The 15,491-nt window shown below is 40.6% G+C and overlaps 1 protein-coding gene across 2 annotated transcripts in view; it reads right to left on the bottom strand.

Annotated features, from left to right (window-relative positions):
• Positions 1-773: 773 nt before the first annotated feature.
• The window catches only part of rgs7b (regulator of G protein signaling 7b), a 298,641-nt gene continuing 283,923 nt past the window's right edge, over positions 774-15,491 (bottom strand). For both annotated transcript variants that reach the window (XM_078405059.1, XM_078405060.1), the window contains exons 16-17: positions 14,425-14,514; positions 774-9,618 (exon numbers count right to left, since the gene is read on the bottom strand). In XM_078405059.1, the coding sequence (XP_078261185.1) occupies positions 9,568-9,618; positions 14,425-14,514 (141 nt within the window). In that variant the 3' untranslated portion in view covers positions 774-9,567. The remainder of the gene's footprint in view (positions 9,619-14,424; positions 14,515-15,491) is intronic.

Below are 15,491 nucleotides of genomic sequence, written 5' to 3'. Positions count from 1 at the left end.
AGAGATGCTGCCTGACCTGCTGAATTACTCCAGCATTTTGTGCCTATCTTTGGTATAAACCAGATCTACAGTTCCTTTCTATACATAGAAAGTTATGGACCAGGTACTGGCAAGGGGGTTTGGTGTAGATGAGCACTCAATGGTCAGCATAGACGGGTTGTTTGCTATGAACGAGCAGAATATTGATCAGTGTGAATTTTACAATTCTAAATCTACTCATGGTAATATTAATGATGTACACTTTTTAATGGAGGTCTGAAACGGAGCATCACTAAATAATGGTTATTTAGTCATGTAAATATATTATTGATTAATTGATTGATAGTTTTATTTTCCTTTGTTTATAAGTGATGGAACAAAACGTTGAAGATTATTTAGGGTGGCACAGCTGGTAGAGCTGCTGGCTCACAGTGCCAGAGACCCACGTTCAATCCTGATCTTGTGTGCTGTCAGTGTGGAGTTTACACGTTCTTCCTGTGACTGTATGGCTTTTTTTTCTGTGGTTCTCCAGCTTTCTCCCACATCCCAAAGACATGTTAATTGGCCTGTGTTAAATTGCCTCTAATATGTACGGAGTGAGTGATAAAGTGGGATAACATAGAACCAGTGTGAATGGATGAACTGAAGAGCCTGTTTTCATGCTGCATCTCAAAACTCAATTATTCAGATTAAAAACACTTTTTTTTACAGCATATTTTATTTCGTAACTAAAACATTTAATACTTTAATGGGATTTTTTTTGGAAAGGGAAGGCAATAAATTTTTATGTGACATTCTTGTGATGGCTTTTATTATAATAAAGAAAAATTCTTGACAGTTGCCAACATTTGAAATGGACAAATAGAGAAACAATATTTAATCTTTATTATCACTAAACTTTTCTGAAGATAAGCACCCGACCTGCATTGAACCACTGGATTTTGTTTTAAATACAATTGGATAGTATAATATACATATACTTCAAAATTTGTTGTTCAAGTATAAAGAATATTATTACCAAGCTATACAACCACAAATCAATCAGGAAGCAAATGAATAATTTGGTACATAAGTAATCACAACTAATTGGACAGTAAAATAACTTTTAGAATGCAAGTGTGACCAATGAGACAGATTTTAATTTTACATATAACACAAGAATTAAAATGTTCCTACTTCACTAATTTCTTGACAATTATTGCCTCAGAATTCACACATCCTAAAGCTGCACTGTTAATTATGGTGAGAAAAAATATGGTAGTCCCAATTTTTTCACTAAATTCTGTCCATTCACTGAACACCACACCTCAGAATTCAAAGGTAGAATTTCTGAAGTGTCGTCAGTTTACCAACAGTATTGTCAGTTAAGCCTGGGAACTTAAAAGGAACACGTTCGGAGTTGCTTCAAAATCTCAACATCGGGTACATCTGCAGCACAGCAGTCCGAATGAGGCTGGACAGATTGACAGTGAAAGGCTTGGATACAGTGAATGTGGAGAGGATGTTTCCACTTGTGGGAGTGTCTAGGAAGAGAGGTCATAGCCTCAGAATTAAAGGGCGTTCTTTTAGGAAGGAGATGAGGAGAAATTTATTTAGTCAGAGGGTGGTGAATCTGTGGAATCCTTTGCCACAGAAGGCTGTGGAGGCTGTCAGTGGATATTTTTATGGCAGAGATAGATAAATTCTTGATTAGTACGGGTGTCAGAGGTTATGGAGAGAAGGCAGGAGAATGGGGTTAGGAGGGGGAGATAGATCAGCCATGATTGAATGGCGGTGTAGCCTTTGTGGGCTGAATGGCCTAATTCTACTCCTGTTCCTTATGACCTCATGACAATAATAGTGACAACACTGTTTTCTTGGGGGCCTTGTGGTTTCTTTACCAACCTTAAAGCCTCATAATGATCCAAAATGCCCAAACAAAAATGCAATTTCTTGTGGTTTGGTTAACTAAATTATGAGAGGCAGTGAACTTCCAATGTGTGAAATAGAGTCTGCATAGATAAAATTGTTATGATGCAATTGCTGTACATAGAACTGCTAAGATTGCTTTAAACTGAAGGAATATTTCTGCATTGATATCACCTATGAGTACAAAGGGTTGATAAATGATACATGTTCATATGCTGAACATGAGCTGTAGGCAAGAGTGAATGGTTTTTATAACCACGTACATCGTGATTTGGAAAGGTTTATCTTAAGTTTATCTTCACTACAACCACAAAGACAATAATTATCTACATTTTATTATTTTAATTCTCTAAAGAGTAATCACAATTCCTAAAGAATTTGTAAGTTATAGAAATGATTCAGGCTTTCCTTCTACATTTAATCAGTGTAGATTTAATTATAGTTCTGAGTTACTTACGTTTTACATTTCTCTCAAGATGTTTTTTAATGACAGACACCCCTGTTGAACCAGGCTACTTCTACAAGTATAGTCTGTGACACAGTTCATAAGAAAGTTGCATTTTACTCCTTACGTAGACATTAAACAAATGTGGCCAGCCATTAAACAATTTGGCATAAATATTTACTCAGTTGCTATTAAAAGGGTCTGATGGTCTCTATGTTTCAGGAAAAAAAGTGGTGCAATGTGTCCTGATAAAAATACATTACTCTATCGTCTGAAGAAGGGTTCCGACCCAGAAGGTCACCTATTCCTTTTTTCCAGAGATGCTGCCTGACCTGCTGAGTTACTCCAGCATTTTGTGTCTATCTTCAGTATAAACCAGCATCTGCAGTTCCTTCCTGCACATTACTCTATAGTCATGACTCTTTTAAATCGATGTCAATATCAGAGTCAATGCAATGTGTAAGATATCAGCAGAAAAGCCATTCAAGATTTTATCCATCAAAATGGGAAATTAATGGTCATGTTGCTGTTTATCTATCTACAATAGCAAAAAATAACAGTTTAGCATGAAATGGACATTTTGCACTTGATACCAACTGCTACTGAGTTTGAGGAGATGGAAGCATTTAGTGCTTAAGTGAAGCACTCATACTTTCAGAAAGGATTACCCTGGAAATCTTCTCACTGAAGGTGACACCTGAGACCCAACTGTTGTATCGCCGAATGTATCATTGCACGGCAACACTTGAACATGGGCCACTTTCACATTGATCTGTGGTATTCAGTAAGAATAATAGTGACCCTGGCAGAATCAGATACTCATCGATCGATTCACCCGACCTCACTGTCTTTGTAAGGAGTCTTGTAAGATAGAGTGAACGTGGAAATGATGTCTCCAGCAATGGGAGAGTCTATAACCAGAGAGTGCAGCCTCAGAATAAAAGGACATACCTTCAGAATGGAAATGAGGAAGAATTTTATTCTTAATTTATCATTAGTCCCTGTCCCTATTCAAACTGCAACATCTTTCCAGAATTACTTTATTTCTAGTATTATATCGTAATTTGGAACACTACCAATGCTACTGAAATCAGTAGTTTAAACAGGTACTATCACAACGTATAAGGAACAGAAGGTGGAGAATCTGCGGAATTCATTGCCACAGACGGCTGTGGAGGCCAAGTCATTGTGTATTTTAAAAGCAGTTCTTGATTAGTAAGGGAGTCAAAGGTTACGGGGAGAAGGCAGGAAATGGGGTTGAAAGTGAAAAATAGATCAGCCGTGATTGATTGGCAGAGCAAACTCGATAGGCTGAATCACCTAATTCTGCTCCCATGTCTTCTGGTCTAGAGAGAAATAACTGAAAATAATAACAATGAACTACAAAGGTTTACCATCCATCTGGAAAGGATAAAATTTAAATAATTCATGCTTGGTGTATTGATTGAGTGTGGAGGTTTAAAAAAAAAATAACGAGCTGTAAAGAATGGAAGTGCCAACAACAGGCATGATTGGCGGAATCATCGGTCTTACTGTCACTGACTGGTATAAGGTAGCCATTTTAGTTTAGTTTAGAGATACAGCGCGGAAACAGGCCTTTCGGCCCACCGAGTCCGCAACGGTGCGATCCCCGCACATTAACACTATCCTACACACGCTAGGGACAATTTCGACATACCAAGCCAATTAATGTACAAACTTGTACGTCTTTGGAGTGTGGGAGGAAACCGACGATCTCGGAGAAAACCCACGCGGTCACGGGGAGAACGTACAAACTCCGTACAGACAGCACCTGTAGTGGGGATTGATCAAAGGTCTCTGGTGCTGCAAGCTCTGTAAGGTAGCAACTCAACCGCTGCGCCACCGTGCCACCCATTTTATTGAATTTGTTAGAGCAGGCAGGCTAAAAACCTAACAGCAAGATCAAAATCACTTCCAAGAAATAGATTCCAGACGAATGCGTAATGTTGTTGCTGATTTAAACATGATACATCAGATTAGGGAGATTCTACAGGAATAAATAAATTAGTCAGCAGGTAGGTAGCTTCTAACTGTTTCCCATGGTGTTGGTGCTCTGCATGACACAAGTCTGTCCTTTACCCAATGCTGGCCATCTGTGGCATCTGTTAAACTAAACACCCTATTGCCTTGTTTCACCTGTTATGACCTATTCACAGCTAATATAAACACAATATCCTCATTCATAGCTAATCAGGCATTCATATGGTCATGGTCATAAATCCATGGACTCATAAATGGACCCATAGACATGATCCAAAGAATCATAAATTCCTGTACAGTAAGCTTCAGACTTCAGTGCGGAAACAGGTCCTTCGGCCCACTGGGTCCGCGCCAACCAGCGATCACTCTACACTAGCACAATCCTACACACTAGAGACAGTTTTAACAAAGCCAATTAACCTACAAATCTGTATGTCTTTGGAATGTGGGAGGAAACTGGAGCACCTGGAGAAAACCCACGTGGTCACATGATGATTGTACAAACTCTGTACGGACAGCACCCGTGATCAAGATCGAACCTAGGTCTCTGATGTCTTTCTTACTCATTGTGATAGTACCTATTTAAACTACTGATTTCAGTAGCATTGGCAGGGTCAAGGAAAGAGCGTTCACGCCGCGGCCCTGTTTCCACCAATCTTTCCACCACCACGCACAAGAAACACAAGACGCAATTGTATGCAGATGCCGAGAAGTGTGTTCAGCTCTGGCTGGACAATTTCTAATCTTGTGATGTGGACTCGATAAGAAGTAGCATTGGTAGTGTTCCAAATTATGATTTTATATTAGAAATAAAGTAATTTAGGAAAGATGTTGCAGTTTGAATAGGGACAGGGAATAACGGTAAATTCATTAGCCCAGGCACCTTTTCACTGGAACTTGAGCTTAAATCCAAAATATACCAAGAGATGAAATAGACTTTTTTAGGCACTTTCTGAGAATGCAACAAAGGCATCAGACGCACACATAATTTTCCATCTGTTCCTTTGAACAAGTGTAATGCCATGGGAAGCATGCCAAATACTTGCTTCCAGTAAGCTCAAATTCTTCAGTTTGAATTTTTATGTCTCCACTGACTGAATCCTGTCAACCCTGGACTTGAAATTAAGATGAACAATCATTATGGATATCACATATGGGCAAAGGGCTAATTTGGATTCAATGGACTATCTCACTACAAGGGTGGATTGGTGAGGAAGCAGGGTTGATGTCACAATGCTAGAGTTTGGGCATTTATTTGTGGTCGGTAATACTCAACCTTTGTAGCTGGGGTTTTGTGGGGGCACTGTGATAGATTTGCTGCATCTCCCCTGACTCTCAGTCTGAAGAAAGGGTCTCGACCTAAAACAACACCTATCATATCATATATATACAGCCGGAAACAGGCCTTTTCGGCCCTCCAAGTCCGTGCCGCCCAGCGATCCCCGTACATTAACACTATCCTACACCCACTAGGGACAATTTTTACATTTACCCAGCCAATTAACCTACATACCTGTACGTCTTTGGAGTGTGGGAGGAAACCGAAGATCTCGGAGAAAACCCACGCAGGTCACGGGGAGAACGTACAAACTCCTTACAGTGCAGCACCCACAGTCAGGATCGAACCTGAGTCTCCGGCGCTGCATTCGCTGTAAAGCAGCAACTCTACCGCTGCGCTACCGTGCCACCTATTCCTTTTCTTCAGAGATGCTGCCTGACCCTTTGAGTTATGTCACCATTTTTGTGTCTATTAAAGACCCATTTAGACAGGCACATGGATAGAATAGGTTTAGGGGGAAATGGGCCAAATGCAGGCTGGTGGGACTAGTGTAGATGGGATATGTTGGTCGATGTGGGCAAGTTGGACCAAAGGGCCTGTTTCAATGCTGTATGACTCTATGGCTCTAATCCATGCAATCTGGATCATGACAAATGATCTCTTTTGGGTTTCTTGAAATGATCAGATTAGTTGCAAAGCCCTTATACATTTTGCTATAAATCTATTATTTCTAATATCACTAATCCATCAGCTGACAGAAAGCAAAATAATTTTTTTAAGACCGATTGTAATCGATGAGAGGGATTTAAAATGATGTGGTATGATCAGCAAAAAGGTTGTCAATGGTGGGAAGTGAATATGAGCTGCTTTATTAAATCAAGATAAATGAATGAAAATAGAGAGTGAAATATGAACGACTCTGAAAAAGATTGTTTGAAGCACCAAATTCAGTTCCCATACAATGATCTGCATCTGAAATGTAATCCTCGTGACATCATTGAAACTAAAATTCAGGTTTTATTTAAGAGATGCAGCGTGGAAACAGGTACGTCGGCACACCGAATCCATGCCGACCTTTGATCACCCATACAGTAATTCTATGTTATCCCACTTTTGCAGCTGGGGGCAATTTACAGAAGCCAGTTAATCTGCCAACCCGCACGCCTTTGGAATGGGGGAGGAAACCGGAACACCCGGAGGTAACCCAAGCAGTCGCAATGAGAACGTATAAACTCCACATAGGCAGTACCTAAGGTCAGGATCAAACCCGGGTCTCTGGCGCTGTGAGGCAGCAGGTCCACTGTGCTGCAATGTGCCTTTGGTACATGTGAGTGAGGACAGCTTTTTAGCTTATTATAATTCTTTTTTCATTAAGGATTCAAAGACTATATTTCATAATTGCTGTTTATTCAACTTCTCTTGAAATATGAAGTGCATCCCGAGGTTCAGGTTGCTTTATCTGATGCAGTGATCTAATGAGCTGCAGTGTATTTAGCAATGGGCAGCATGGTGGCCAATGAACAGATAATCCCTTGGTCACCTGACAAACTTTCTTCATGGATGGTGGGAGATGGTTCTCATGGAAGATCATTTTATGTTTGTTTGGCATTCCTTACATATTTCTACACTCAATCTCTTGCACTTGTTTTTATTCTGTGCAATCTTTGGGTCATCTCTTTTTTGAATATCATCATGCTGGCCACATCTTAGAAAACAGTTCCATACCTCTTCTCAAATTATTATTCTCCTTTTTGATTTTTTATCAAGGCCACAGCCTTCCATGCATGTTCTTGGTCACTGATGGGGCTTCATCTGGGTTATTTGGCTATTTCTCCTGGGTGGAAAAAATATTTTATTCCTGAAAGGCAGATACATTAATACTCCTACTTTCTAGCCAGAATTGTATTTTATTTTTCGTTTTCTTATTCATCTCTTATGCATCTGCATAAACCATTGCAGAGATGGGGGAGTTTTTCCAGGCTTTCTATTGAACAATCTTCACCACTTACTGGGGATCCATCACGTTGAATTATTCCGATAATACTGTTTTCGTTTTCAATAATGAAAATGCTCTACTTGCAAGTAATGAGTAGGAAAGGAAGGATAATTAGACAAAGATCATAAAGATTTGAAGCCATTGGGAAGAAGGTGTAGGAGCCTGAAAATTGTAATGTACAAGTTCAGGGGCAGCTTCCTCCCTGTAACTATCAAGCTATTAAACACTACAACCTCCAAATAAGCTCTAAACTGCATAGGTTTGGGGGCATTGGTTTTGCCTTTGAGCTGTGTGCGTGCGTGCGTGCGTGCTTGCGTGCGTATACTGATCAGTTTTTTATGATGTTTACAGATTACTGTTTACATTTCATTGTGCTGCTGCAAGTAAGAATTTAATTATTCCGTTTCAGGACATATGACAATAAAATACTGATGACTCGACTTGACATCATATATAAAGGGACTGTTTTACTGTAGTGACAGGATTTCACTTAGATACATTTAAAAGGCAATTGGATAAGTACCTGGATAAAAAAGGTTTAGAGGGATATGGATATGTCCGTGGGTGCGGGGGGAAGAGAGTGGAAGTTTTGTTGCCTTCCATCACAGTGAGGGGGTGTTTGGAGTCACAGCGATGGATGTTTGTGTTGGGATCGTGTGTCTTGTGTTCTTTTCTTTTTTTGCTGTGTTTTGTGACTGCTGAAATTTCGTTCGGTATTTATACCGAATGACAATAAAGTTCTGTTATTCTGTTAAATGTGGGCAAATGGTATTAGTTTAAATGGGTGCCCTGGTCAGCAAGGACGAGTTTGGCCGAATGGCCTGTTTCCGTGCTGTATGTCTCTAAAACAGGCATTCTTCCCTCATTGGCTTCAGCTGATCTGAGACTTCCTTCCCTTTCAATGTGTGAGTAAGCAAGTAGACGTGAAAGTGAAAGTAAGATCCTTGAGTTAAGCTAATATTCCTGCAAGAACGTTTTGGTGATTGTCACAACTTAGTGATTGAAACACAAACCTGCTTTACAGCAATATCTGCAACATACTAAAATTTTCTTACAAAGAAAATATTAAAAAAACTCTGAACTACTTTAAACTCATTATATTTATTTTATTTTGGCAGCTAGTTATTAAGAAATAATCCTGAAATTTACAAAATATTTCTAAGGTGCTAAGAGTTTTTTTAAAATCATATTTTTCAAGCAAGATTGGCTAGCCATTTGCGATATCATATAAATGCTTTGACCTTTAAGAACTGAAGCTCACTGATTTAATTAGCACAATGGTTCTCATCTTGTGAAACAGTATAAAAAAAATACATTGAAATACTCAAAATAAATAAAAACCATGTGAAAATAAATGAATGTGAAAAAATAAACAGTAAAAGACAAACTATAATAAATTTGGAATAAATAGTGAATTCATTGTATTGTATAAAAATAAGACAGAAAAACATTAAAATATTAGCACAGATTACTTCCAACAAGGATACTCTCAAAGCCCTTGTATCTTTCTCTGCTCATTGTCTTTTGTGAAGCAACATAACATTTGGACAATATCATATGTACTATGTACAATATTTTTTTCTAATATTTCAGTGTATGAATCATAATCATTTAATACTTTTCTGATCTAATCTGGTGTATGATTCATTTTAAGAGTGGGCGCTTTAATATTATGGTAAACCTTAACTTGTTATCAATGGAGACGCAGCACACAACAGCCTGGCTGATATGGCACTGTATGAAGGAAACAAAAAAAGATTTGGAGAACAATCGCCCCTCTCTACCCACCCTCTCAATACATGACTGCAATGCCTTTGTGCACACATAGAGGAAACAAAAAGTCAGTTTCTCATTCATGCAAAGAATGGTACAATGTCTTCTTGGTTCAGGATACACAGTGAATTATAACTTTGAACAACTGATCAGGCCCGTTCCTCAGCTGAAGTGCGAGTGAATGCATCAATAAGACTGCACCAGGCTTGTCAGCCGCTTTGAAGTAAGTGACTTCACCTGTGCAAGAAAAGCAAAGGAGAATTTGTCAGTTCGACCAATGGCTATAGTAGTCATTCACGTGCAGAAGCTAACTTCAAAACCAAATGAACCAACATCCCTATTGAATGTTTTTCTGTAAACAGATGAATGAATTATTAATCTCCACCCATGGTATACATAATAGACATCACTGGTGACAGAATAATAAATCCCTTTATTTACATTTTGCACTTTCCAATTGCTGCATGGTACTCATCTTTTTTTCTCTCAAATAATAAATATGTATCTACAATACAATACAATATATCTTTATTGTCATTGTACAGGGGTACAACGAGATTGGGAATGCGCCTACCATACGATGCAATAATTTAATTAGCTTATTTGAAAGCTGTAATAACCAACATCACTGCATTCTAAATAATATTGACATTATTTGAAGATAGAGTGTAGTGTACATGCTATCTATGACAGCTCCAAGCTAAATGACAGAAGATAAAAAGAATAAAGTGGGGACTCAAAATCAATGGGGGAAAAAAGCCAAAAATGTCTTTGAAGTGCTGGAGTAACTCAACGGGTCAGGCAGCATCTCTGGAGAAAAAGGATGGCTGACGTTTCGGGTCATGACCCTTCAGATTCTGAAGAGGGGTTCTGACCCGAAACGTCACCCATCCTTTTTCTCCAGAGACACTGTCTGACCTGCTAAGTTACTCCAGAACTCTGTGTTCCATCTTTCTTAACCCTGCTGGCTACATTCTCAAAGAACTCAGACAAATTTGCCACACATGGATTCCCTTTGGCAATGAACTCTTACTATCCTTTTATACTTAAGAGTCATAGTCTTCTTCTTCTTGCGTTTGAGGCAGCAGAAATTATGTAATTATGTAAGAGTCAGTCATGGAGTTGAACAGCACCGAGACAGGCCCTTTGACTTAGCTTGTCCATGCTGACTTTTTTGCCCATCTATACTAATCCCATTTGCCTGCATTAGCTCTGCATCCTTCTATGCCTTGCCTGTCTAAATGACTGCATTTCTCGTCACAGTCGTGATGTATCTGATGGGAAAGGTGTAGAGGGATATGGGCCAGATGCATGCAAATGAGACTAGTATAGATGGACATCTTGGTAGGCATGGATGAGTTGGACTGGAGGTTCAGGTTCCATGCTAAATAACTCTAGGACTCTAAGGATGGGGAGAAGGCAGGAGGGAGGAAAAGATAGATCAGCCACGATTGAATGGCGTAGTAAACTCGATGGGCCAAATGGCCTAAGTCTGCTCCTATGACTTATAAACATTTCAACTTTCTGACTCAATCCATTTTCTCTGGCAGAGAATTCGAGATATTAGTCTTTGCTTTACTTTAGATATACAGTGTGGAAACAGGCCCTTCGGCCCATCGAGCCTGCGCCGACCAGCGATCACCCCGTACCCTAACACTTTCCTACACACTAGGGATAATTTATAATTTTACTGAAGCCAATTAACCTACAAACCTGCACATCTTTGGAGTGTGGGAGGAAACTGGAGCACTCGGAGAAAACCCATGTGCCACAGGGGAACGTACAAACCCCATAGACAGCACCCGTAGTCAGGATTAAAGCCAGGTCTCGATGCCGTAAGGCAGTAACTCTACTGCTGCACCACTGTGCTGCCCACAGTCACTCGCTGTGTAAAAAGGTTTCCCTCAAATTCCTCTTAATACTCCTTCCTCTCACCTTAAACCTATGCTATCTTGCTTTTGATATCCCTAGCATGGGCAAGAAGATTTGGACTGTCTTCTCTATTGTTTATCATGTTTTTTTATCACAATCAAGTCACTCCTCAGTTTCCTTCACTCCAGGGAAAACAAAGCGAGCTGATTCAATCTCTCCCCATAACTAAATGTTCTCCAAGCCAGGCAACATCCTGGTGAACCTCCTTTGCACTTTCTCCAGTGCAACCACATCATTCCTATAGTGTGGCCACCAGAACAACACACAACATTGATATACAGTGGGATCTTGGGGTCCAAGTTTCCAACTCCCTCAAAGTGGGAACACAAGTAGAAAGAGTGGTAAAGATGACATATGGTATGCTAGCTTTAATTGGACAAGGGATTGAATATAAGAGTCAGGAAATCATGATAGACAATAGACAATAGGTGCAGGAGTAGGCCATTCAGCCCTTCGAGCCAGCACTGCCATTCAATGCGATCATGGCTGATCACTCTCAATCAGTACCCCGTTCCTGCCTTCTCCCCATACCCCCTCACTCCGCTATCCTTAAGAGCTCTATCCAGCTCTCTCTTGAAAGCATCCAACGAACTGGCCTCTACTGCCTTCTGAGGCAGAGAATTCCACACTTTCACCACTCTCTGACTGAAAAAGTTCTTCCTCATCTCCGTTCTAAATGGCCTACCCCTTATTCTTAAACTGTGGCCCCTTGTTCTGGACTCCCCCAACATTGGGAACATGTTTCCTGCCTCTAATGTGTCCAATCCCCTAATTATCTTATATGTTTCAATAAGATCCCCCCTCAGCCTTCTAAATTCCAGTGTATACAAGATGCAGCTTTATAGGAGTTTTGTTAAGCTTGAAGAATGTGGAGGCTTTAGAAAGGACATCCTTTAATTCTGAGGCTGGGACTTTGACTCCAGCACTTTGTGTCTATTTCCCTATGAGCAATCATTTTCTCAGAGTGCTCCGGACTCTGAAGCCATGCAGGTGTGTAAGTAATTGGCTCGTGTAAATTGTCCCTAGTGTGTAGGATAGAACTAGTGCATGGGTGATCACTGGTTAGCGTGGACTTGCTGTATCTCTAAACTAAACTAATGAGAAAATACATTTTGGTAAGGCAATTGCAGGCATCAATTTCAATTAAATATTAGAAAGAGAATAACATTTGTCCTCAATAGCAGCTGCTTCTGTACAGAATTGAACTCTTTAAAATATAAATATTTAAAGTCCTGAACAAGGAAAATCAATTTTTCTCAGAGTTGGCAGGCACTGTACAATGTCTTCTCGTTAACACTATAAAATATTTAAACCTTCCCAAGTTCCAACTTAAGGTGATATTCCATGTCTTATTTTCCAAAGTGGAGGTGTCCCAGGTGGGTGATCTAGCTGCAGAACTAGTTTAATTTACAGATACAGTCGGAAACCGGCCCCTACGGCCCACCATGCCGGCCAGCGATCACCTCCGTACACTAGCACTATCCTACGCACTAGGAACAATTTACAATTTTTACCGAAGCCAATTAACCTACAAACCTGCACGTATTCAGAATGTGGGATGAAACCGGAGCACCAGGAGAAAACCTACGCGGTCAAGGGGAAAACATACAAACCACACAGACAGCACCCAGAGACAGGATCGAACCCGGGTCTCTGGTGCTGTAAGGCAGCATTCTCCAACTTGGGCCCCCTGAGTATTAAAGTTTAAATATACACCCACATCCAGCCATCAACCAATACAGTCTAACTCTGGCAAGAAAAGACAGGAGCCAGAGAAAGTACATCAAAAATTGAATTAAATCAGCAAACACCAAGAAAAGAACAATGTTACTGCTGAGTTTGAAGCCTGGCTAGAAATTCCAGGCTACGCCATTAATTTGGGACTGAATCATTTTGCAGTACATATATATCTTAAATTTTCTTTATAAAGTTGTTAGACCTTTGACTTTGCTGCTAGAATGTTTGATCAAACCACCGCCTTTTTTTTACAAAAACAAAGTATCGGTGAGATAGATGAGATGATCCAACTGTTGCGGAGAAATTGGATAGGTGACGTTTTGGATCAAGACCCTTCTTCAAAACTGAAACGTCACCCGTCTACTCCAGAGATGCAGCCTGACCCACTGAGTTACTCCAGTACTTTGTGTCAGTTTTGTAAACAAGCAAGGCCCTGTTTCTATATGATGTATGTTCCAATCGTATTTATTCCCAGTGAACAACCAAAGACATTAAAGCAAAAATGCTTTGGAATATTCCTATTAATGCAGTATTGCTAAAGATATTTATTAGATTTGTTGTTTAGTGATATCATCATTATTGAATATTGAGAAGGAATGTCATATTTTTATCACTACCACACTAGCTACAGTTTAAACAGCCACAGAAAGACATGTTTGATTCTTGATTAGTACGGGTGTTAGGGGTTATGGGGAGAATGCAGGAGAATGGGGTTGAGAGGGAAAGATAGACCAGCCATGATTGAATGGCAGAGTAGACTTGAATGGCCTAATTCTGCTCCTATAATTTAAGAACTTATGAACATGCTGGCGCAATAGCATTGCAAATTAAATTGTTAATAAATTATGAATCTGATATAATGTCTAGCCGATGTTATAGTGTGCCAATTTAAGTTCGAGGGTGATTTTACACAGACACATTGAACAGTACAGCACAGGAATGGGCCCTTTAGCCCACAATGTTTGTGCCAAACATGATGCCGTTAAATTGATCTCATCTGCCTGTCCATGACCAATATCCCTCTGTCCCCTGGACTCATATGTGCCTATCTAAAAGCCTCTTAAACACCACCATCGTATCTGCCTTCATCGCCACCTCTGGCATTGCCTTCCAGACCCCTACCACTGTGTCAAAAAATTGTCCCGCATTACCCCATTTAACTTTCCCCCTCTCACCTTATGGCTATGCCCTCTAGTGCTGGACATTTCCACCCTGGGGAAAAAGGTTCTCAATGACTCCCCTACCTCTGCCTCTCATAATATTATATACTTCAATCAAGTCTTCCCACAACTGCCTATTTTACTGCTGCCATATATTTCCAGTAGATCACTGAAGACTGACAAGTGACAAAAATCCACGGTCATGTCCGAATACCTTTTTTTTAGCCTGGAGCAGCTCCTGATAGGCACTGGAACGTATGAAACGTGGGTAGGAATCACTTTTCATCAGTTTGTAAATGTGCTCCTAAAAGAACAAAATGTCACTGTAAACATGAGCAGGTTACATTTTGCAAATACATCCATAGTGAAGTCTCACAATGAGAACATAAGAATGTAAGAAAATAGTAGTGGAATTAGACCACCCCAGGTCTGCCCCATGATTCAGCCTGTCCTTGGCTGACCCTCCCTACACTTTAGTTCTTCTGTGCCAATACCTCGATATCCTGATCTTTGCCTACTGCTCCTTTCAATACATCCATCTGTGAGGGACAGCACAGTGGCGCAGTGGTAGAGTTGCTGCCTCAGAGCGCCAGAGGCCTGAATCCAATCCTCACTACGGGTGCTGCCTGTAGGGAGTTTGTACGTTCTCCCTGTGATTGCGTGGGTTTCCGGTTTCCCCCCACATTCCAAAGGCGCAGGTTTGTAGGTTAATCGGCCTCTGTAAATTTTCCCTAGTATGTAGGAGGCCGATCTCGACATTGAGACTTCCGTGAGACTTCAACAGGTCAAATTTGCCCCCCCTGCGGCTGGGGCTCTGGAACTCCAGCCCAGCCAGAGCCGGCAGATCCGTTCCCATAGCTGACTTCCGAGGCAGACCCGTATCTCGACTCCTCGGGACCCTAAGTGGACCCTTCCGGTACTGTTCCACTCCCCTTAGAGGCCAAGACCTCTGTTGGTCCGGCCAAATGGATAATCCAGCCAAGCTCTGGAAAATCGGTGGTGGACCTCTACTATTGTACGATCCCTCCAAAACCTATCACTTGAAAGCAGCCACAGCTTATCCAGATTCCTCTTGAAACTCAAGCCCTCCAGTGTCAGTAACGTCTTTGTGAACCTTCTCTACACCCTTTGCAGCTTAATGACATCCTTCCAATAAGTGGGCGACCAGAACTGCACACAACATTCCACGTATGGTCTCCCCAACAACGTGTATGATTGTAACATTGTACTCGATGCTCTTACCCCTCACCTCTTCATACTTTCTACCACCCCCTTACACTC

Source organism: Rhinoraja longicauda, chromosome 9 (genome assembly GCF_053455715.1).
Source record: "Rhinoraja longicauda isolate Sanriku21f chromosome 9, sRhiLon1.1, whole genome shotgun sequence".
Lineage (NCBI taxonomy): Eukaryota > Metazoa > Chordata > Chondrichthyes > Rajiformes > Arhynchobatidae > Rhinoraja > Rhinoraja longicauda.
The sequence above is the reverse complement of the archived record's forward strand: the minus strand, read 5'-3'. Positions and strand labels throughout refer to the sequence as shown.